The sequence below is a fragment of the Mytilus californianus genome, unplaced genomic scaffold (genome assembly GCF_021869535.1).
Source record: "Mytilus californianus isolate M0D057914Y unplaced genomic scaffold, xbMytCali1.0.p SCAF_13, whole genome shotgun sequence".
Taxonomy (NCBI): domain Eukaryota; kingdom Metazoa; phylum Mollusca; class Bivalvia; order Mytilida; family Mytilidae; genus Mytilus; species Mytilus californianus.
The window spans coordinates 8156723-8181870 of NW_026262615.1; the positions used below are offsets into that span (position 1 = coordinate 8156723).

The 25148-nt window shown below is 33.7% G+C and overlaps 1 protein-coding gene across 50 annotated transcripts in view; it reads left to right on the forward strand.

Moving 5' to 3' along the window:
* The window catches only part of LOC127723104 (uncharacterized), a 268798-nt gene that overhangs the window by 9456 nt on the left and 234194 nt on the right, over window positions 1-25148 (forward strand). For all 50 annotated transcript variants that reach the window (XM_052229577.1, XM_052229578.1, XM_052229579.1 and 47 more), the window contains exons 2-4: window positions 2697-2792; window positions 10461-10531; window positions 15542-15637. In XM_052229577.1, coding sequence (XP_052085537.1) covers window positions 15610-15637 — 28 coding nt within the window. In that variant the 5' untranslated portion in view covers window positions 2697-2792; window positions 10461-10531; window positions 15542-15609. The remainder of the gene's footprint in view (window positions 1-2696; window positions 2793-10460; window positions 10532-15541; window positions 15638-25148) is intronic.

Genomic DNA, 25148 nt, shown 5'->3' on the forward strand with positions numbered 1-25148 from the left:
AAAGTTCTGCATTGAATATACAATACAGGCTGATTTGTTAGAAGGTGTTAATCTTGACACTGATAAAGAATCAGTAAATATTCATCATCATCTGATCGTTTCTACCTAAGGTGAAGTTTTGTTTACTGTGTAAATACCCATCATCTTCAGATCATTTGTACCTAAGGTGAAGTTATGTTTACCATTTAAATATATTTATTGGTGGGTCCTATTGTCCAGTTAAATGTATGTAAATGATGTCCTATTGAACAGGAGGTATTGTAACATGTATTAACATTTAGCACAGAGTTTTGTCATCGTCATATCTGTATTATATATCTCATTGTCAATGGCTCTTTAAAGCGTAGAAGTCTAGGTGATCTTAATTGAATTGTAATGATAACTTGTATTCTGTTTGAATGCAAAGAGTCAGATTTTCTCAATTGAACGAGTCAAAACTGAATATTTCAGTATTGTATGTTAAAATTAGAGGAGTCGGATTTAAGATTTCTAAATTGAACAATCCTCATGAATATGTTTTCCATATTTCTGTATTGTGAGATATTTGGATAGATATGTAAGTGTTTAAACATTGGATTTAGTTTGACTTTTCCTGAACTGAAAAAGCTCCCGATGATTTATCATTGTGTGAACATCGGAATTTAGGACGCAAATTTACATTATTTTCTTACATTTTCAAATTATAGCATACAAGTTTTTAAAGTTTAGGTTGAAAGATTTTGCAATAGATCAGTGTTCTTTTTATGGAATTGTGGGAGTTCAGATTTATGTAGGGTTTTACATTTATACATATGTATCATAATAATGGAAGATTTGTTAACATATCTGTAATCTAGCTCATTTTCTCAAATATTACATTGTGAAATACTGGATTACTAATATATTACATTGTGAATTACTGAATTACTAATATACTACATTGTGAATTACTGGAATACTTATAGACAACATTGTGAATTACTGGATTACAAATAGATTACATTGTGATTTACTAGATTACTAATATATTACATTGTAATTTGGTGGATGATATTATCCATTGCTTATTTTATGTAGACAAAACATCAGCTATTTAGAGAGAAGTATATTTAATTTATTTCTATTAATGAATTAGATTTCTATTATACTCTAGCATCAAAGGAAGAGGGAGTGTATACTGGTTAACCTCCAGCTCTGTCCCTTTATCTTTGTCTGAACTACATATCCTGCTTTTTGGTAGAAAGCTCCATGTGAGCATGCTTTATTATGTCTGAACCACATACCAGAGCTTCCTGATATTTGGTAGAAAGCTCCATGTGAGCATGCTTTATTATGTCTGAACTACATATTAGAACTTCCTAATATTTGGTAGAAAGCTCCATGTGAGCATGCTTTATTATGTCTGAATTGCATATCAGAGCTTCCTGATATTTGGTAGAAAGCCCCATGTGAGCATGCTTTATTATGCCTGAACTACATATCAGAGCTTCCTGATATTAAGTAGAAAGTTCCATGTGAGCATGCTTTATTATGCCTGAACTGCATATCAGAACTTCCTGATATTTGGTAGAAAGCTCCATGTGAGCATGCTTTATTATGTCTAAACTACATATCAGAGCTTCCTGATATTTGGTAGAAAGCTCCATGTGAGCATGCTTTATTATGTCTGAACTACATATCAGAGCTTCCTGATATTTGGTAGAAAGCTCCATGTGAGCATGCTTTATTATGTGATGTATTTTGATCACTCTTCATGCAACTTATGATGAGATTCTACATCCATCGTTTATCAACTTCCTATTTACCGAACAGTTATTTGAGGTTAATCAGAAGTGAGCAGTTATTAAGTTCACAGTTCAACTTTTTATAATTTTTTTTTTAAAACAAGGTGAATTGAACATTGGTTTTGCCAAAATATACTAGAAAATGAAGAATGGTTCATATAACATGTTTTTCAAATATAAAATTTAGACATCAACAATAAATTTTGTATTTTTAAACTGTATTATTGTGTATTATAAGCATCTTAAAGTGACCATTATTTAATGTATATTCACTACTAGATGTATGTTGCTTTTTGTTTCTTTGGGTTGATGTGTCATTGGGTATGAGTCTGTCATTGGTTTAGCATGTTAATGGTTTGATGTGTCATTGTTTGTTATATCATTGGGTTGGTGTGTCATTGGTTTGAGTGTAATTTGGTTGGTGTCATTCGATTGGTGTGTCATTGGGTTGGTGTGTCAATGGGTTGGTGTGTCACTGGTATGGTGTGTCAATAAGTTGCTGTGTCAATGGGTTAATGTGTCATTGTGTTGATGTTTCATTGGGTTTGAGTGTCATTTGATAGGTTTGTCATTTGATTTGTGTGTAATTGGATTAATGTTTCATTGGGTTTATGTGTCATTGGGATGGTGTGTCATAAGATTGACATTTTATTGTGTTAGTGTGTCATTGGATTGGTTTGTCATTTGGGATGGTGTGTAATTGCAGTGGATTTACCACATATCGTTTGACTAATATGCTAGAAGTCTAATTTGGTACATGAATTTTCTCTTCCTAATCCTGAAGATACTAGAAATATTTGCCGTTGGACGTCTAACAGGCAACAATTAATCAATAAATCTTAACTCATTGTGGTTTTAATTTCTATGAATCTTATTTATTTTTATTTTCAAGTTACAAATTTTGATTTTATATTTAATCTTTTCTTATTTCAGAGTAGTGACAACAGATTTTTAAGTGTAGGATTATATTACAAAGAATATTGGATTTTGACAGGATTATTATACACAAAGAGAATACATAGATTAAAGGTATGTACAATTCCTAAACCAAATCAAACCTATTCCCATTAACATGCTTTTAATACCATGTGTAGTAGTATAGTCAGTATTATTATCGTTTATAGGGTCACCACTACAATATGTGAGCTGCATCGGATAGAAATCGACCTTGTGCAAGTGCACGTATACATGTACATGTATAAGACTAATTGATTTTGGAACATTCAAATACGAATTATAAGATGTTTTTTTTTTTCTGTTTTGTAAGGTTCTTATAAAAACACAATTTTCAAACACTTAGACTATCCGTAGAGAATTTTTAAACTAGAAACAGGTTAACAGTTAGATGTATTGATATTCAATTACATAAGGTTGATTTCTATCAGACACAGCTCATGTGTTGCAGTTCTTGTTATATAATTACCACCAAAAAGACAAAAAGATAAATTCCACAATGAGAAGCTTCCAATGACAGTTGTTGTAAGACATCTTAGGTTGTAAACCATAGATTGGTCCAAATATAGATACCCCCTCCCTCCCCCCTCCTGGAATTTCCACAATGAGAAGCTCCCAATGACAGTTGTTGTAGGTTGTGAACCATAGATTGGTCCAAATATAGATACCCTCTCCCTCCCCCCTCCTGGAATTTCTACAATGAGAAGCTTCCAATGACAGTTGTTGTACGACATCTTAGATTGTAAACCATAGATTGGTCCAAATATAGATACCCCCTCCCTCCCCCCTCCTTGAATTTCTACAATGAGAAGCTTCCAATGACAGTTGTTGTAAGACATCTTAGATTGTAAACCATAGATTGGTCCAAATATAGATACCCCCTCCCTCCCCCCTCCTGGAATTTCCACAATGACAGTTCTTGTAGGTTGTAAACCATAGATTGGTCCACCTTTTTATCAAGGTATTATCAATTAATTTCATATTTGTCTGTGTATAAACAATCTACACAAAACTTGGTCTGATTATTATGTTTATTTTCGTTATCCTTCCAACTCCTAATCCCCAAGTCAATAAATGTTTATTTTCTTTTTTTTCATCCTGTTAAATGACCATATCCCAAAGTCAATATATGTTTATTTTATCAATCAATCCCTTTTAATGATATAGTGTGAAGAAAGACATTTAAGAATATGAAACACTGTAAGATTATTCTGATTTAGTTATTATGCCCTTGACAACAAAGTAGTCTGTCAGTCAATCTGTCTGTCTGTCAGTCAGTAGGTCTGGCCATCTGGCCCTCCATCAGTCTGTCCATCCTTCTGTCCATCCATCTGTCTGGGCCTCCATTAGTCTGTCAGTCTGTCCATCTGTCTCTCCATCAGTCTGTCAGTCAGATAGAATATAGTTTTTTGACTTGTTTGTCCAACTGTCTGTCTGTCTGTCAGTGTGTCCGTCTGTCCATCATTATGTCAGTCAGTTGGTCCATCCGTATGACTGGCCCTACATCAATCTGTTCATCCCTCTATCTGGGTTTCCATTAGTCTATCAATCTGTTCATCCATCTGTCTGGCCCTCTATCTGTCTGCCAGTCAGTCCATCTGTTCATCCGTCTGTCTAGCCCTCCATCAGTCTGTTCATCTGTCTCTCTGGTCCTCCATAACTCTATCAGTCTGTCCGTCTGTCAATATGGCCCTCCATCAGTCTGTCAGTCAGTCCATCTGTCTGTCAGTCAGTCAATCTGTCCATCAGTCTATCAGTCAGTCCATCTGTCCATCAGTCTGTCAGTCAGTCCATCTGTCCAGCCATCTGTCTGGCCCTCTATCAGTCTGTCAATCAGTCCATTAGTCCATCTGTCTGTCAATGAGTCCAACTGTCCATCGGTCTATCTGGCCCTCCATCAGTCTATCAGTCAGTCCATCTGTCCATCCCTATCTTTTTGTTACAATATGACCCTTACCTCAGAGTGTATCTTTTTGTTACAATATGACCCTTACCTCAGAGTTTATCTTTTTGTTACTATATGACCCTTACCTCAGAGTGTATCTTTTTGTTACAATATGACCCTTACCTCAGAGTGTATCTTTTTGTTACAATATGACTCTTACCTCAGAGTGTATCTTTTTGTTACAATATGACTCTTACCTCAGAGTGTATCTTTTTGTTACAATATGACCCTTACCTCAGACCCTTACCTCAGAGTGTCTTTTTGTTACTATATGACCCTTACCTCAGAGTGTATCTTTTTGTTACTATATGACCCTTACCTCAGAGTGTATCTTTTTGTTACAATATGACCCTTACCTCAGAGTGTATCTTTTTGTTACAATATGACCCTTACCTCAGAGGAAGTGACCACTCTCTTATCATTACATGTTGCATGACCACCATATATTTGAATAAAGCAATTCCAAATAAAATAGCTGACTTAGCATCTGAAAATTAGTCTCATGAAAAATAACTGGTGATGCCCCTGCTTTCATAGATAATGTTTTTTTATAAAGGGACATAACTCAGGAACAGTAAAAATGACGCCACCCATCACGTAGTTTGTGATAGTAAGTATTGTGTATAATTTTCATAACATTTAGTTGAAGCAAACTAAAGTTAAAGAATGGAAACCTATTTTAGGGCGTCCGATTTTCCTTCTCTAACTTTAGTTTGCCTCAACCAAATTTTATAATGCTGATTACCACTAAACACACTAAACGTCACTTTTACCACTCTTGAATTACGTCTCTTTTATAAGGTTCTATGCAAGTTGGGGCATTGTGGGTGTCCCATTTAATGTTTCATGTATTTATTCACAATATCCTTTCTTTTTCCACTGTAATAAGAAGTCTTGGTCATTAAATGATATGTACTTGGGCTGTTTTCTGCTCTTTGATGGGGTTGTTTTGTCTTTTTTCAAAGTAAAAGAATCCTTGATAATTAAATGATATGTACTTGGGCTGTTTTCTGCTCTTTGATGGGGTTGTTGTCTGTTTGACACATTCCCTGTTTCCATTCCCTATTCTACAACTATTCAAATACAAATGTACCTTTGAATAATGTATGAAATAAAATTTATTAATGAATATATTTTAAAATAAATTGTATGCTTTAGAAAAATTTGCACTTTAATTAAAGAAAAAATCATATCGTTTAGAAATGTTTAGACATTTAATGTAGAGAATACAATTAATGTTTTATGTTCTTATTCATTGAATATTACCAAGTTATTGATCTGTGTTGATTGAATATGCACATATGAAGTCTGATCCTTGAGCGATTTTGACATTGTCAGTTAAAAAGGCTGTGATGAAAAGGAAAGAAGCATTTAAAAACATTGAAAAGCAATTGACAAGTTTTAATTAGATCTGATAAAACATATTTAGAAGGTGGATACCATTTAATGGACATTGTTCAATAGTTATCTGCAGAACAGTGCACTGTTTAAACAAAATGTATCCATGCTTTGTAGAAGTCCTTTGAAATTTAATCATGATATGGAAAAATGAATATTTAGTTAATGATTGGTATTGTAAATCACATGACGGAAACATCCATGAATTAAACCAAGACGAATGTCAGTCGTAAATTTACCAGATTTTAGTTAACTCAATGCCTTCTTTGACAAAGACAAGTGTCGATCACAATGTTACCAAATTTAAAGTAAGCTGGGCAACTTCGACCAAGGCATATATCAGTCACTGTATAACAATATTTGAGTTGACCTGGCCTGATGTGACCCAAAGACAAGTGCCAGTCACAAATTTATCAGATTTTAGTCAACCTGGACTGATTTGACCAAGACAGGTGCCTGTCACAAATTTACCAGATTTGATTTGACCTGAACTGATTTGACCAAGACAAGTGCCAGTCACAATTTTACCAGATTTTAGTTAACTTTGCCTACTTTGACCAAGGCATATATCATTCACAATGTTACTAGATTTGAGTTGAGCTGGTCTGAAATGACCTAAAGACAAGTTCCAGTCACAAATTTACCAGATTTTAATAAACTTAATGCCTTCTAAATTGACCAAGACAAGTGTCGATCACAATGTTACCTGGTTTAAAGTAAGCTGGCCAACTTTGACCAAGGCATTTATCATAAAGTATCCTATAGCAACGTCAACAATAGACAATTATGACGTCTCTTACTCGATACCATTTTTTTGTACTTCAGGGACTCTCATTTTGTATACTTTGTCCTGAAGACACTGATTCTAATCGGCGAAACATGTTGACCAATAAAAAATGCCGTTTACTTAAGTATTGTCAATTTAGCAGTACTTTATGGTGTAAATAACCTTCACTACTTACTTAACTGTAGCAAGAACAAGTTTTGACTAAGATAAAAAGATAGCATACAGATTTGTAACATTACATATGATAAGTGAGTCTTTTAATTTGTTTAATGTACATGTATAATATTGTGAATAATTAAATTTCAGTTAAATTGAAAGATATATCAATTGGTTTCATGTCTTTACATATTCAGTAAAACACCCATTATCAGATTTCTGATATTAAAAGTATAGACCATGGAGATTTATTTTATGTCATAAATTAATGACAATGTAATGTAATGAAGCACAATAGTTAGTAACAGTTAGGATTATTGATATATTACTTTCATAATTATTGAAGTCACCATAGGAAAAATTAAATTTTCAATATTTTATGATTTATGAATTCTGCCATGGTGTAATATTCCTACATCAAAGTGGGTAAAAGTGATTAGAATAGAGGGTTGATCCATGGCGTGTAAGTTGATCTGAGTAATGACTTTATTGAAAGGTTTCTGTTTACGCTTGTTATTATCGTATTGTATGTTGAAAGTAGGAAATATTTATTTTTGTATTTTAGATACTTTGAAGGAGGATCATTATAACCTAAAAATAGACTTGTGATTTGTATCTTGTTGGCTATCAAATGTTAAGAGAAAGTTATAATGTTCTGTTTGTAGATTTATTATGTGTTTATTTGTATGGTATCTTGCTGAATTTAAGATCGATTGCATATTACTAATGGTGAATCAATTTTTTAAACCTTTACCACAGTTTTATACTAAAAATTAGATCACCTTGACCTACATAATAATTTTTTTTTGTGTGTAAAGTTTCATATATAAGAAACACATAAGATGGTAGTGAAGGACACATTAATGTCTTAGGGTCATAAGGGGCCTTGGTAGCAAAATGTTCTAAGAAGACCTACAACAGTGATCGCTAGTCTTTTAACTCTTAGGTTCCGAGATTGAACCTTGCTCATGGCAAGGTGTGTTCCATTTAGAACTTTTAAGTTATTGAACAAGGATTGGTAGTTTTTCTGTAGAAGGTCTGTGTTCTCTCTTCTCTATTTGATATCAGCAAAAATGTGTTCAAGATTTTAAAACATTTAAAATATGAACAATTTTGTAAGAATGCTCAGTTTGGTTCATGTTGAAATCATATACAATATTGTGACGGTAAAAATCACTCTGCAATATAAATAAAAAATTGGGGAAACAGATTTAAGATGTACTTTGACAAGTATGAACTGATCAATTCTGTTTTAATGTTGTAATTTAGAATTTTACATTAATCCTTAAGTATCTGTGATTAATAACTTAAAATCTCAAATTTTGAATGGTAAGATTTTTATATGTTATACCTTTAAAAGCTTTGAAGTGCGTAAAACATGATCATTTATTACCATTTGAATTTAAAGTGCATTTTATTGCAGTATTTGTATGAACTTCACACAAAAATATGGTGAGTTATATGGAGTGAAACTGCTATAAACATTCCTAATTGTATAATAAAACCTAGATGGAATGGTTGATTAAGACAAGATGTTGTTAGGATTAGGTCAATATAATATACAACTACATTTACTAAACTGAATTACATATACATGTACATTTCAGACTGACTACATGTACATGTACATTTGAGACTGAATATAATGCATGTACATTTGAGACTGAATATAAACATGTACATTTCAGACTGACCACATACATGTACATTTGAGACTGAATATATACATGTACATTTGAGACTGACTACATACATGTAAATTTGAGACTGAATATATACATGTACATTTGCGACTGACTTAATAATATACTGATGTACATTTGAGACTGAATATAATACATATAAAAAAGAAGATGTGGTATGATTGCCAATGAGACAACTGTTCACAAGAGACCAAATGACACAGAAATTAACAACTATAGGTCACCGTACGGCCTTCAACAATGAGCAAAGCCCATACCACATAGTCAGCTATAAAAGGCCCCGAAAACTAACGGCCTAATTTATGTACAAAATAATGAACGAAAAATAAATATGTAACACAGCAACAAATGACAACCACTGAATTACAGGCTCCTGACTTGGGACAGGCACATACAGAACCCTCCCCTTAATCCTGGGACAGTGGTGCAACAGAACAATACAAGAACTGTACAAAACAATAAACAAACATCACAATATATGATCAACATCAACAAACAACAACCACTCCATTACAGGCTCCTGACTTAGGACAGGCACATATAGAATGTGGCGGGGTTAAACATGTTAGCGGGCGCCCAACCCTCCCCTAACGTGGGATAGTGGTGTAACAGTACAACATAAGAACACACTATAAAAATCAGTTGAAAAAGGCTTAACTCATCAGATGGATACAAATAGAAATATATCTAAAAAAACACTGAGTGGACGTGGCCGGATAATTGTACATCCCAACAACAAAAAGACACTAAGTACAGGTACATTTGAGACTGACTACATACATGTACATTTGAGACTGAATATACAAATGTACATTTGAGACTGACTACATACATGTACATTTGCGACTGACTATATACTGATGTATATTTGAGACTGACTACATACATATACATTTGAGACTGCATATATACATGTACATTTGAGACTGAATATACACATGTATATTTGAGACTGAATATACACATGTACATTTGAGACTACATACATATACATTTTTGGTTAAGGTAATTTACACCTAAACCATGAACTTGAGTAAATATGAACTTCAATTTTAGTATGCAAGTTGATTATGATATGTGAACTTTTTGAAATATGCGTCAAATCATGTCTTTGACCCAGATTTCATGGTTTACTGAACATTGAAATGAGATAGTATGAGTGGGGCATGGTGTCCTCACAATGGACACATATTACTTTGTTTTGACATGAAATATGTTATGTGTTGCCCAAATTTGGTATTAAGCGTTGTTATGGCATGGAATATATTATGTGTTGCCCAAGTTTGGTATTAAGCTTTGTTTTGGCATGGAATATATTATTTGTTGCCCAAATTTGGTATTAAGCTTTGTTTTGACATGGAAAATATTATGTGTTGCCCATTAACTTCCTGTTTAACATTTACTGTAAAGTTTGACTAGTCTACAGGTTAGTGTCTTTATACTTCCTTGATTAGTCTACAGGTCAGGGTCCTTATACTTCCTTGATTTGGGGGGTCAAGAAATTACAATGATTAATCTGACCCCCAACTCGGAGTATCCTGGAAACCGTACTGAGCTGTAGACTTTACCAACCTTTGCAGTCCTAATAGTTATAAATATGTCATAAACGGTACATAAAGATCATTTGACCCCTGATTTGAGACAAACGCAGTCTCCCTCATCCTTATAAGGCAAAGTTGTGTTATGATTTGTTAGAAGCTATTAAACAATTAAAACTAACTACTTATTGAAATACTTTTAATATTTTATTTTAGAAGATATAGAGAAGGACATATGTCAGTAGTGAAAGTGTAAAATAGAGAGAGAGAAGAATTGTGATTCTATTGTAAGTATATATGTTCAAAAGATCAACGAAAGAATATTGTCATGATTGTGTGCTGTTTATTTATGTGACTGTTATCATTATAGAATTAGTAAAAATCATATTTAAAAATGTATAGAATTCACCTCTAACCCTGTTTTAAGGTGAGACACTTGACCTTTAACCTCATTGATTTACTATCATTAATTATGATTAGTCATTCAGTAATGGAGAGCTGTAATTAAATCTTGGATAATTTATTTAAATCTCAAATTTAATCTTTAATTTTCTAAAGAAAACTTGTGATCACGATATAAATAGAGATACTTAACTGTAGATCATAATTTATATGGAGATATTCAAGTTGATTAAAGTTTGATATTGAAATTCTAGACAAGATATGGACAATGTTTTATTTATGACATGAACTGATTATGTACAGCCTTTATTAAGGGAAATAATTAGTTGAAGTTTTCCATGAACTGCTTATAGAATAGTGAATGGAAATGGGGAATACGTCAATGAGCAGAAAACAGCCCAATGGGTCTTCAACGCAACTAGAAATTCAAGCACTCGATGTACCTCCAGTTGGCCCTTAAACAATAACATATACTAATTTAGTGAAATGAACACCTCACTTAATTCCCAAACTTATAAATGAACCAAAATAAAAAAAAAAAAAACACAGAAGACTAACAAAGGCTAGATGTTCTTGACTTGGGACAGCGTAATGATTTGGCGAGGTTAAACATTTTTTGTGAGATCTCAACCCTTCCCTTATATCTGTAGCCAATGTGGAATAAACAAACACAGCTGAATACTCACAGTTTAAAAAAAGTTCGAGTCCGATGGTAAAATAGGTAACAGAAGAAACTAAGCAATCATGTTGACTTTTGAAAATATTCAGTTAAATATAAACCATAACAGTAATTGATTTGTCTTGAAAGGAACTGAAGGACATAGTAATCTCCCTTTGATGAAACATTTATTTTTGACATGAACAATACCCATAGGCGGATCCAGGAGGGGGGGCCTGGGCCCCCCTTTTGTGGGAAAAATTTGGTTGATTATATAGGGAATCATTGAAGCATGACTGGAGAGGGCCCCCCTTAGGTCAGTCAGCGGGCCCCCCCTTATGAAAAGTTCTGGATCCGCCACTGATACCAATTAAATGTCGATAGTGAAAACAAGTAAAAAATTTAATCTTTTTCTGATTTGTTTCTGAGTCATGTGAAAATTAAAGATGTATATTAAAATCACATTGTATAAGTCCTGTAAGAGAGTGAAAAGCTATTTCTTTTAGAACATTAGTGAACACCATCTCCTCCAAACACTTGTATATCTCCTTTGAAAACTTCTGTAAATTATCTTTCTTGTGTTATGCTTCTATTATAGTTTCATTTGATATTCACGTCTGTCTTGGCAGTGGCGGATCCAGAACTTTTCATAAGGAGGGGTCCGCTGACTGACCTAAGGAGGGGCCCATGCCAGTCATGCTTCAGTGATTCCCTATATAATCAAACAAATTTTTCCCACAAAAGCAGAGGCCCGGGCTCCCCAGGGCCCCCCCTGGATCCGCAAAGCTTAGTAACAAATATTGGTTCCCATCGATTGCCTTAAGATATGGGAAAGATTTCATTGGATAGAATGAGATATAGAATGGAGAACATGTCTTCAAGGATAAATTAATGCTTAATTAATATTTGCTTCCAATCAAGTTTGAAGCTATTAGTTTTGCTTGATATTTACGCCATCTTGAAATTATAACTTAACGAATATTGGTTCTGTAGGGTTCAGACCTGAGGTAATTAAAAATGTAATTGTAATTACCTGTAATTAATTACAATTCTGAAAGTAATTCAATGTAATGTGTAATTGAGCATATTTTCAATTACATGTAATTGAAAGTAATGAATTACATTGCCTTTTTGCCATGTAATTATGAATTACTTTTCAATTACTTTGAATTACATTTCAATAATTGCATGGAAACTTTAAACATTTTTGGCTAATCTGATGCAACTTTTTTTTCCTTCATTTAGTATGCACTGGGTACTTTTATTTTTCTTAATACTTTTAAAACATTTATCATTATGAAAAAAAATGTAACATTCCTCAAGATATTTTATCATGTATATTAATCTTTATTTGTATTTAATTCATTTATTGTTCGCATGTTTACATAAAAAATCTAAAAATTAAGAAAACAATACCAATTTATTCAATACAATTTGTAAATTTGTTGTTCTAACAATTAACAATGATCTTAGCCTCAGGTTATTCCTTTCACTCAATTAATTATAATTACAAATTTGTCCCTTGATTAACATGCCAAAGGCAATGCTTTTTTAAACCGTCATATGTATACGTTAAAATCTGTACAGATGGATATTATTTAAACACTTTCTACAAAATTTTAAATACAATAGTCAAAACATACAAGAATGGAGTCCAATATACTTCACAATCTTGACTTGTTATAAAACAAGTCTTGAAAATGCTACCATTATTACTCTTATGTAATAAATGGAAGCTTTAAAGTTACTTAAAATTTCACATGAGGTACATCAGAAAACCTTTAAAATATAAAATCACATTTTTAGTGGAAAGTTAAAATTTTAAGAAAAAAATTCTTAATAATACAAAATATATTAATCTGGATCTTTATATATATATATAAATATTTATAAATTGTTTTCCTATAAAAATGGTGATTTTATGTAACAATGATGTTAGAAATTTGAAAACTTTTTTTCTAAACAAATCTTGTTCAAATGTTTTCATTGTTAAAGAGTGAACGTACCGGTATATATGTATATATAAGTTCATTCTATTCTAGCCTGTTGTTATATTCATGATTTTATTCTAAATGATATAGCTCTTACGTGTCTTTGGATAAAAGTAATTGAAATGTAATTAATTACATTGGCAATGTAATTGTAATGTAATTAATTACATTTGAAAATCAATGTAATTGTGATGTTATTAATTACATTTAAAAATCAATGTAATTGGAATGTAATTAATTACTTTGGCATGTAATTGACCCCATGTCTGGTAGGGTTGTCTTTTTATGTGGGTGTGGCTACGGTTCTATTGGCTAGAATGAGATTTAGAATTAGGACCATGTCCCGGACAGAAAATGATGATGAGGAACAAAATTAAAGTATGGGTATTCAAGACTTAATTAACAATTATTGAATCATGTTAGACGTAATTTATGATACTGCATAGCACTCTGTACCTGTTTACCCCCTTTTTTCCTGTTTACAAGCTTTAGTAACCCGAGGTCACCTCAAGTTTCCAAAATATTTTATAGGAACACCGAATTAAAAAGGATGGTGAATTGAAACCCGGCAATATATATATTTATGACTACAAAAAAAAATTTCTACAATGAATTGCATTGTTAATTTCCTGCAACTGTCAAATTCATGGGAATATCTTATTATACCCCATGCAACGAGTTGCGGAGGGTATAATGCTTTTGACCCGTCCGTCCGTCTGTCCGTCCATCTGTCTGTCCGTCTGTCCGTCTGTCCGTCCGTCAGTCCGTCAGTCCTGTTTCTTGTCATCGCAACTCCTCTCAAACCACACAACAGAATTTCACGAAACCTTTTTAGATAATAAGGACATACTATGTAGTTGTGCATATCGACAGGAAATTACGAATCAATTCTTTTTCTAGGAGTTACGCCCCTTTGAACTTATTTACTTTAATGTACTACTGCAACAGTTTGTCATCGCAACTCCTCTCAAACCACACAACAGAATTTCATGAAACCTTTTCAGATAATAAGGACATACTACGTAGATGTGCATATCGACAGGAAATTACAATTCAATTTTTTTCCAGGAGTTACGCCCCTTTGAACTTATTTGCCCAATATACTACTGCAATCTTTTGTCATCGCAACTCCTCTCAAACCACACAACAGAATTTCATGAAACCTTTTCAGATAATAAGGACATACTATTTAGATGTGCATATCGACAGGAAATTATGATTCAATTTTTTTTCCAGGAGTTACGCCCCTTTGAACTTATTTGCCCAATATACTGCTGCAACCTTTTGTCATAGCAACTCCTCTCAAACCACACAACAGAATTTCATGAAACCTTTTCAGATAATAAGGACATACTATGTAGATGTGCATATCGACAGGAAATTACGATTCAATTTTTTTTCCAGGAGTTACACCCCTTAGAACTTATTTGCCCAATATACTGCTGCAACCTTTTGTCATCCCAACTCCTCTCAAACCACACAACAGAACTACATGAAACCTTTTCAGATAATAAGGACATACTACGTAGATGTGCATATCGACAGGAAATTACGATTCAATTTTTTTTCCAGGAGTTACGCCCCTTTGAACTTATTTGCCCAATATATTACTGCAACCTTTTGTCATCGCAACTCCTCTCAAACCACACAACAGAATTTCATGAAACTGTGTAGATTATAAGGACATCCCAGATACTATGTAGATGTGCATATTGACAGGAAATTATGATTCAATTTTTTTTTCTGATACAATTTTTTTTCCTTACACTTATTTTATTTCTCCAATGACAATGTGGGGACGTGGGGTATGTGAGCGCGCTCACAAAGGTTCTTTAATTTTGACCCTTTTTTAACATTAAACTGGATGATTTATGATTTAGTGGTCTTACACCTTTACTAAATTGTCTCCCTTGAATACTTTGTGTAAATTATCTCCCTTGAATATTTTGTGTAAATTATCTCCTTTGAATATTATTCACTAAATTATCTCTGCGGAGAATTATTTATTGAATTAAAATTTATAAACATTGATTCTTGATTTTAGTCCTATTATTGTTTCAAAGCTGGTGAAAAAATTCCCAAATCATTTTGTAGAATAACCCCCACTCATCTTATTAAGAATAGTATAGATTATTTCCCCTGAATATAGATATATTGTTTATTCCTTGAAAGCAAATATAGAATATCATCCTTGAGTATACATATTAATTGTGTTTCCCTTAAACATATAAATATGTTTATTTCAGAGACCAACAAAATTTCCTCCATAGCAAAGTCCATCGACAATGAAGTGGAAGATGTCAAGGGCATCAAGATGCCAGAGAGTCCAGAGGAAAATTTAGGTAAGAATATGTTAAAAGACTATTAATTATTGATGATGGATGAGATTCTGTTACACAATATAGACTGATCCTGTCATGTATACAAGTTATCTCCCTTGAACATGTTGAACATTGAAATTGTCATATTCTATATCACAAACTTGTTGTAAATTGATATTGTGCATTTAATGACAAAGATACAACAATTGTATTTATCTATTCTTTAGAATTTAGAGTAATATTAATAAAATAAATAAGCAAACAGCTTAAATATAGAAAAGTATTCAAAAAGTGACAGGACAAAACATTAATTTACTAATTAGCATAACGCTTGAGTTAAGAATCAGTGTTGTTTGGTTATAAGTTGAATATTTATCATTTTTGAATTCTTTGATTAGTTTTTTTATTGCATTGATTTTGGACTTTTTAATGGAAATTAAGTAAGCAGCACAAGGAACTATATCTTTTTCAACCATTGTAATACATATATTTTATGTTAAAAAGATATTGTATCCACAGAAAAAAATTCGTTTCCTTACTTTTTGTGTTTTCAACACTGAATATAAGCTATAATTATGATGTTTTAATTCTACTGTTAGTCAAGGTAATGTCAAAAGATGCTTTGATCCTACTGTGTGCCAAGGTCATTGAGATGCTATGATTCTACTGCATGCCAAAGTCATTAAGATTTTTTGATTCCACTGTGTGCAAAGGTCATTAAGATGCTTTTTTCTCTACTGTATGCCAAGGTCATTAAAATGCTTTAATACTACATATGCTAAGGTAATTAAGATGCTTTGATTCTACTGTATGCCAAGGTCATTAAAATGCTTTAATACTACATATGCTAAGGTAATTAAAATGCTTTGATCCTACTGTATGCTAAGGTCATTAAGATGCTTTGATTCTACTGTATGCCAAGGTCATTTAGATGCTTTTTGTCTACTGTATGCAGAGGTCATTAAGATGCTTTGATTCTACTGTATGCCAAGGTTATTGAGATGCATTGATTCTACTGTATGCTAAGGTCATTAAGATGCTTTGATTCTACTGTATGCAAAGGTCATCAAGACATTTTGATTCTACTGTATGCCAAGGTCATTAAGATGCTTTGATCCTACTGTATGCTAAGGTCATTAAGATGTTTTGATTCTACTGTATGCTAAGGTCATTAAGATGCGTTGATTCTACTGTATTCTAAGGTAATTAAGATGCTTTTATTCTACTGTATGCCAAGGTCATTAAGATCTTACTGTGTGCCAAGGTTTTTAACCATGAGAGTAATTAACAAAGGGCACCAGCCAATCAGTAAAGTCAGCATATTAACTTTTTTGTAAAATATTATAATTTACAGTATAAGGAGCATACACTTGTATAGTATATTACATCACAAGTTACTATGTTCCTATATAGTGTTCTTTGTCGTATCTTATGAGACAAGTAGTCTATACTTTAATGTAACTATGATACATTACAATATTTGTGATTTATATAAGGACAAATTAACAATGCTAAGAAATTGTGAAGATATTAAAATTTATTAGTTCATGTATTTCAACTACTAAGCAACAATGAACCTAATGATTTATTTAGTATTAATTCAGATACAAAGCGAAATCAATAAGAGTTTATCCAATTTTGACAAATTAAACAAAGATACACCTTAAACCTGTTTCATTGACATGTTTAATTACTTGTGTATAAACCACATCTCATCTTTATCTTGGACATGTTTAATTACTCGTATATAAACCAACTTATACCTGTATCATGGACATGTTTGATTACTAGTGTATAAACCAACTAAAACCTGTATCGTGGACATGTTTGATTACTCATGTATAAACCAACTTAAACCTGTATCATTGACATGTTTGACTACTTGTGTATACACAACCTTAAACCTGTATTATGGACATATTTGATTACTCGTGTATATACCACCTTAAACCTGTATCATGGACATGTTTGATTACTCATGTATAAACCAACTTAAACCTGTATCATTGACATGTTTGACTACTTGTGTAATATACACAACCTTAAACCTGTATCATGGACATGTTTAGTTACTTGTATATAAACCAACTTAAACCTGTATCATGGACATGTTTGATTACTTGTGTATAAACCAACTTAAACCTGTATCGTGGACATGTTTGATTAGTCGTGTATACACAACCTTAAACCTGTGTCATGGACATGTTTGATTACTAGTGTATAAACCAACTTAAACCTGTGTCATTGACATGTTTGATTACTTATGTATACACAACCTTAAACCTGTATCATTGATATGTTTTATTACTTGTGTATACACTATCTTAAACCTGTATTGGGGATATGTTTGATTATGTTTGTATACACAACCTTAAACCTGTATCATTGACATAAAATTGAGAATGGAAATGGGGAATGTGTCAAAGAGACAACAACCCGACCATAGAGCAGACAACAGCCAAAGGCCACCAATGGGTCTTCAATGCAGCGAGAAACTCCCGCACCTGGAGGCGTCCTTCAGCTGGCCCCTAAACAAATATGTATACTAGTTCAGTGATAATGGACGTCATACTAAACTCCAAATTATACACAAGAAACTAAAATAAAAAATGATACAAGACTAACAAAGGCCAGAGGCTCCTGACTTGGGACAGGCGCAAAAATGTGGCTGGGTTAAACATGTTTTTTGAGATCTCAACCCTCCCCCTATACCTCTAGCCAATGTAGAAAAACACATTCTTAAACCTGTTTGATGGCAATGTTGAGGATTCCTCGTATATACACAACCTTAAACCAGTTTGATGGCCATGTTCGATTACTCATGTATCTCACCCAGCGGCATAGTTAACTTGTCATTTCAATGTTTAAGGGTATGATGGCCATGTTCGTTTTCTTGTGCATACACAACCTTAAACCTGTATCATGGACATGTTAAATTACATATGTATACACAACTTTAAACCTGTATGATATGGCCATTTTTGATTACTCGTGTATTCACAACCTTAAACCTGTATGATGGTCATATTTGATTACATATGTATACACAACCTTAAACCTGTATGATGGCCATGTTTGATTACATATGTATACATAACCTTAAACCTGTATGATGGCCATGTTTGATTACATATGTATACATAGCCTTAAACCTGTATCATGGTCATGTTTGATTACATATGTTTACACAGCCTTAAACTTTATCATGTATATATTTAATTACTGGTGTATAATATAATCGCAAAAAAATATTGATATGTTAGAATTGAACATTGTCATAGTTTTAGAAAGAATAATTCTGCTGGGACACCATTGATGTATCAATTTACAGCTGACTTGCTAATATATTCCCTTAGGTTAAATTTTTACATTAACTTTGCACTTGTTTTAATGAATAATTTATATCCAACAAACAACCAGTAATGAGCATATCTTATGCTTTTACACTCAAATTCTTCAAAAATAACTGCTTCAATAACATTAGGAAAAGAAATTAAGTACTGAATTGCATAATTTATAGGTGAACAATATCTTAAGGTCAAACAAAAACGTATATGTGTGTTGAGGATTTCCTCTTAGAAATTACAATCTAAGACATTAACATGTGTATATCTGGTCTTCCTATACATATCTACATGTGTGCATGTGGTCTACCTATACCTGTCTACATGTGTATATGTGATCTACCTTTACCTTTCTACATATGTATATGTGGTCTACCTTTACCTTTCTACATGTGTATATGTGGTCTACCTTTACCTTTCTACATGTGTATATGTGGTCTACTTGTACCTATCTTCATGTGTATATGTGGTCTACCTTTACCTTTCTACATGTGTATATGTGGTCTACTTGTACCTATCTTCATGAGTATATGTGATGTACCTTTATCTTTCTACATGTGTGCATGTGATCTACCTTTATATTTCTACATGTGTGTATGTGGTCTACCTTTACCTTTCTACATGTGTATATGTAGTCTACCTTTACCTTTCTACATGTGTGTATGTGGTCTACCTTTACCTTTCTACATGTGTGTATGTGGTCTATGTTTACCTTTCTACATGTGTATATGTGGTCTACTTATACCTATCTTCATGTGTGTATGTGGTCTACCTTCACCTGTCTACATATGTGTATGTGGTCTACCTTTACCTTTCTACATGTGTGTATGTGATCTACCTTTACCTTTCTACATGTGTGTATGTGGTCTACCTTTACTTATCTCCATATGTATATGTGGTCTACCTTTACCTTTCTACATGTGTATATGTGATCTACCTTTACCTTTCTACATGTGTGTATGTGGTCTACCTTTACTTATCTCCATATGTATATGTGGTCTACCTTTCTGCATGTGTATATGTGGTCTACCTTTACCTTTCTACATGTGTGTATGTGGTCTACTTTTACCTTTCTACATGTGTATATATGGTCTACTTTTACCTATCTACATGTGTGTATGTGGTCTACCTTTACCTTTCTACCTGTGTGTATGTGGTCTACCTTTACCTTTCTGCATGTGTATATGTGGTCTACCTTTACCTTTCTACATTTGTGTATGTGGTCTTCCTTTACCTTTCTACATGTGTATATATGGTCTACTTTTACCTATCTACATGTGTGTATGTGGTCTACCTATATCTTTCTACATGTGTGTATGTGGTCTACCTTCACCTGTCTACATATGTGTATGTGGTCTACCTTCACCTGTCTACATGTGTGTATGTGGTCTACCTTTACCTTTCTACATGTGTGTATGTGGTCGTCCTTTACATATCTACATGTGTGTATGTGGTCTATGTTTATCTTTCTACATGTGTATATGTGGTCTACTTTTACCTTTCTACATGTGTATATGTGGTCTACCTTTACCTTTCTACATGTGTGTATGTGGTCTACCTTTACCTTTATACATGTGTATATGTGGTCTACTTGTACCTTTCTACATGTGTGTATGTGGTCTACCTTTACATATGTACATGTGTGCATGTGGTCGACCTTTCTACATGTGTGTATTTGATCTATATATACATCTGTTCATGTATATATGGTCTACATTTACCTTTCTACATGTGTGTATGTGATCTACCTATAACCTTTCTATGTGTGTTTGTGTGGCCTACCTTTAGCTTCATGTGTGTATGTGGTCTACCTTTATCTATGTACCTTTACCTATCTACATGTGTATATGTGGTCTACATAATAATATTATACATGTATAAATGTGGTCTACCTATACCTTTTTATGTGTGTGTATTTGGTATACCTTTTGGTATATTATGTTTAAGTCCAGTTTTGTAGAATAGAGAAATGTTCTTAAAGCAATGAAGGAAATGTTTATCAGAGGACATATGTTACAATATATGTTGTTAATATAAAATGTAAGTTTTTTGAGTCATGAGAAAATCTTGAGCAGAGTCGTGCATGTTGTTTGAACAGTGAAAGGAAACCTTGTCATAACATGTGTTACATTGAGACATTTAATAAAATTCTTTGTCTGTAAAATTGAAAAGATGGAACATTGCACCAATACAACCTCTTATTTCTCACAGAAAGATATTTGATTAAACAGTTGTCAACATTTATTAACAGATAAAGAGAGTTAAATACCAATTTTATTATTGACAAAGTCAATATTTAGAAACAGATTGTTTTTCTCTTTCATTTGATACACAACTTCACTGTTGACATGTACTTGACTTTTCAAGTTTTACAAACTGTCCTTCAATGGATGACTTTAAAACATTTAAAGGGAACATTATATGTAATTTGAAGGCTAAATACTAATTTTGGTATATTATTTTAATTTTTCATTTGATGCACTAATAAAATATTGACACAAACTTGACACTGTTTTGCTGATTGAATTCAGTTTTCGGTGAAACAAAATCTTTAAATAAAGTATAGCAATGGACCCTGGCCTTATAAAGTCTGTCTAGCAATGGACCCTGGCCTTATAAAGTCTGTCTACCAATGGACCCTGGCCTTATAAAGTCTGTCTAGCAATGTGACCTGGCCTTATAAAGTCTGTCTAGCAATGGCACCTGGCCTTGTAAATCTGTCTAGGAATTGCACCTGGTCTTGTAAAGTCTGTCTAGCAGTGTCACCTGGCCTTGTAAAGTCTGTCTAGCAATGGCACCTGGCCTTGTAAAGTCTTGTCTAAGAATGGCACCTGGCCTTTTAAAGTCTGTCTAGCAATAGCACCTGGCCGTGTAAAGTATGTCTAGCAATGGCACCTGGCCTTGTAAAGTCTTGTGAAAATATGGCACCTGGCCTTTTAAAGTCTGTCTAGCAATGGCACCTGGCATTGTAAAGTCTCTCTAGGAATGGCACCTCGCCATGAAAAGTCTGTCTAGCAATGGAACCTGGCCTTGTAAAGTCTGTCTACAGAGGCACCTGGCCTTGTAAAGTCTGCCTTTCAATGGCACCTGGCCTTGTAAAGTCTGTATAGCAATGGCACCTGGCCTTATAAAGTCTGTCTAGGAATGGCACCTGGCCTTGTAAAGTCTGTCTAGGTATGGCACCTGGCCTTGTAAAGTCTGTCTAGGAATGGCACCTGGCCTTATAAAGTCTGTCTAGCAATGGCACCTGGCCTTGTAAATCTGTATAGGAATTGCACCTGGTCTTGTAAAGTCTGTCTAGCAGTGTCACCTGGCCTTGTAAAGTCTGTCTAGCAATGGCACCTGGCCTTGTAAAGTCTTGTCTAAGAATGGCACCTGGCCTTTTAAAGTCTGTCTAGCAATAGCACCTGGCCGTGTAAAGTCTGTCTAGCAATGGCACCTGGCCTTGTAAAGTCTTGTGAAAATATGGCACCTGGCCTTTTAAAGTCTGTCTAGCAATGGCACCTGGCATTGTAAAGTCTCTCTAGGAATGGCACCTCACCGTGAAAAGTCTGTCTAGCAATGGAACCTGGCCTTGTAAAGTCTGTCTACAGAGGCACCTGGCCTTGTAAAGTCTGCCTTTCAATGGCACCTGGCCTTGTAAAGTCTGTATAGCAATGGCACCTGGCCTTATAAAGTCTGTCTAGGAATGGCACCTGGCCTTGTAAAGTCTGTCTAGGTATGGCACCTGGCCTTGTAAAGTCTGTCTAGGAATGGCACCTGACCTTGTAAAGTCTGTCTAGGAATGGCACCTGGCCTTGTAATATCCGTCTAGGAATGGCACCTGGCCTTGTAAAGTCTGTCTAGGAATGGAACCTGGCCTTGAAAAGTCTGTCTAGCAATGGAACCTGGCATTGTAAAGTCTGTTTAGTAATGGCACCTGGCCTTATAAAGTCTGTCTAGGAATGGCACTTGGCCTTGTAAAGTCTCTCTAGGAATGGCACCTGGCCTTGGAATATCCGTCTAGGAATGGCACCTGGCCTTATAAAGTCTGTCTAGGAATGGAACCTGGCCTTGTAAAGTCTGTCTAGGAATGGCACCTGGCCTTGTAAAACATTTACACCTGGCCTTATCAAGTCTGTCTAGGAATTGCATGAAGCCTTATAAAATCTTAGTCTAGGAATGGAACCTGCATTACATACTGACAATGAAATTCTTAGCAGAATTAATATTACCTGGGATGATTTAGTTATTGACCTTCAGTTACAAAAATAAAGAATTGATTTAAACAGTAGAAATGATAGAAACTGACATCAGATAATCCATTCTCTTGTCCAGAAAATTGATTGTGGCTTTACACAATAGAAGATTCATTCCAAAGGATTTATCATGGCAGAGTTATTGAAAATCAACTGGACATTAGGTTTAAGAGGGTCTAGAAAATTAATAATTATAGAATAACTAATCAAAGAATTCAAATAGAGAAAAATATTCAACGATTGACCGAACAACACATTAATTCATGAATGCGCGTAGCGCATGAGTTAATTATCAGTGTTGTTTGGTCAAGAGTTGAATAATTTTTGATATTTGAATTCTTTGATTAGTTATTCTTTTTATTACATTGACAGAGGGCTTTTTAATGGAAATAAAGTAGAAAATGTAAGGAACTATATCTTTTTTCTATGCATTCACAATTTGTTTTGATCCGAAGTTATCGACGTCTTGACAACGCCTATTGTTGTATGACGTCAGAGAGTGAAATAACCACGTTTATTTCACATGTGAAATTATCGGTTTTTATTTAACTGGGAAATCAATGTAATTCGTTGCTTCCAATGTAATAAGACGAGTTATTGAAAGTCAAAGTGAACTGGACATTAGCTTTAAGAGGGTCTAGAAAATTGATAAGCGGAGTTATTGAAAGTCAAAATGAACTGGACATCAGCTTTAAGAGGGTCTAGAAAATTGATAAGCAGAGTTATTGAAAGTCAAAGAGAACTGGACATTAGTTTTAAGAGGGTCTAGAAAATTGATAAGCCAAGTTATTGAAAGTCAAAGTGAACTGGACATCAGCGTCACGAGGGTTCAGAAAATTTATAAGCAGAGTTATCAAAAGTCAAAGTGAATTGGACATCAGAGCATCATGAGGGTCCAGAAAATTGATAAGTGAGTTATTGGGAACAGTTTGCATGGCTCCACCTGTATTCTCCTTCAGTGTGACTTATTGATGTCCTAAGCATGCCTATTTTGAAATACTCTCAAATATGACCGTCTTTGTGGACAAAAAACAGGTTAAAATTGGCACCCATGCCACATCTTATTTATATAGATTAAAAGACCCTATATTGAACTATCACTGAAGCATATATCTCAGCTCTGCAAATATTTGTACTAAAGACTAAAACAAATTTGACCAAATATTAATGATGATTATCAGACCAGCAAAAACAGAAATATAATAATTTACTAGGACAAAATTCAAATATTCTATTGTCTGATTGTATATATATTGATTGTGAAAATTTAGTATTTAAATTTTTCTTTTATTACTGTAAAAACTACATCAATATAATTAACTAGAACTGATTAACAATGATTAATATCATTACAAATATGTTTCTAGTGTGTACTCTGGACAGTTTTGAATGGCCTGTGCAGTGGCAGATCCAGAAATTTTCATAATGGGAGGCTTACTGACTGCCTAAGAGGGGGCTCGCTCCTGTCATGCTTCAGTGATTCCCTAAATAATTTACCAAATTTTTTCCACAAAAGTGGGGGGCCCAGGCCCCCTGGAAAACCCTCTAAATCCGCCTCTGCTGTGGTCAGTTTGTCAATTATTACATGAAAACATTTTTAAATCATATCTGCAGTATCATTTAGATAACCATACAGATATTTTGTGTGTGTTATAACTTAAATATTTTTAGGATGTATTAGGATTTTTTTTCACATTTTTTTTCCCCCCAGTGAGTTTGATAGAATTAATTCCTTAGAAAATAATTTCTGCACTGAAATACCATAAAGCTGAGCACAAACAAAGAAATGTGTTAAGGTTTTCCTTCTTTAGAAAATAATGTAGTAAGCATGATATACATATTTGTTTAGGGGCCAGCTGAAGGACGCCTCCCGGTGGGGGAGTTTCTCGCTGCATTGAAGACCCATTGGTGGCCTTCGGCTGTTGTCTGCTCTATGGTCCGGTTGTTGTC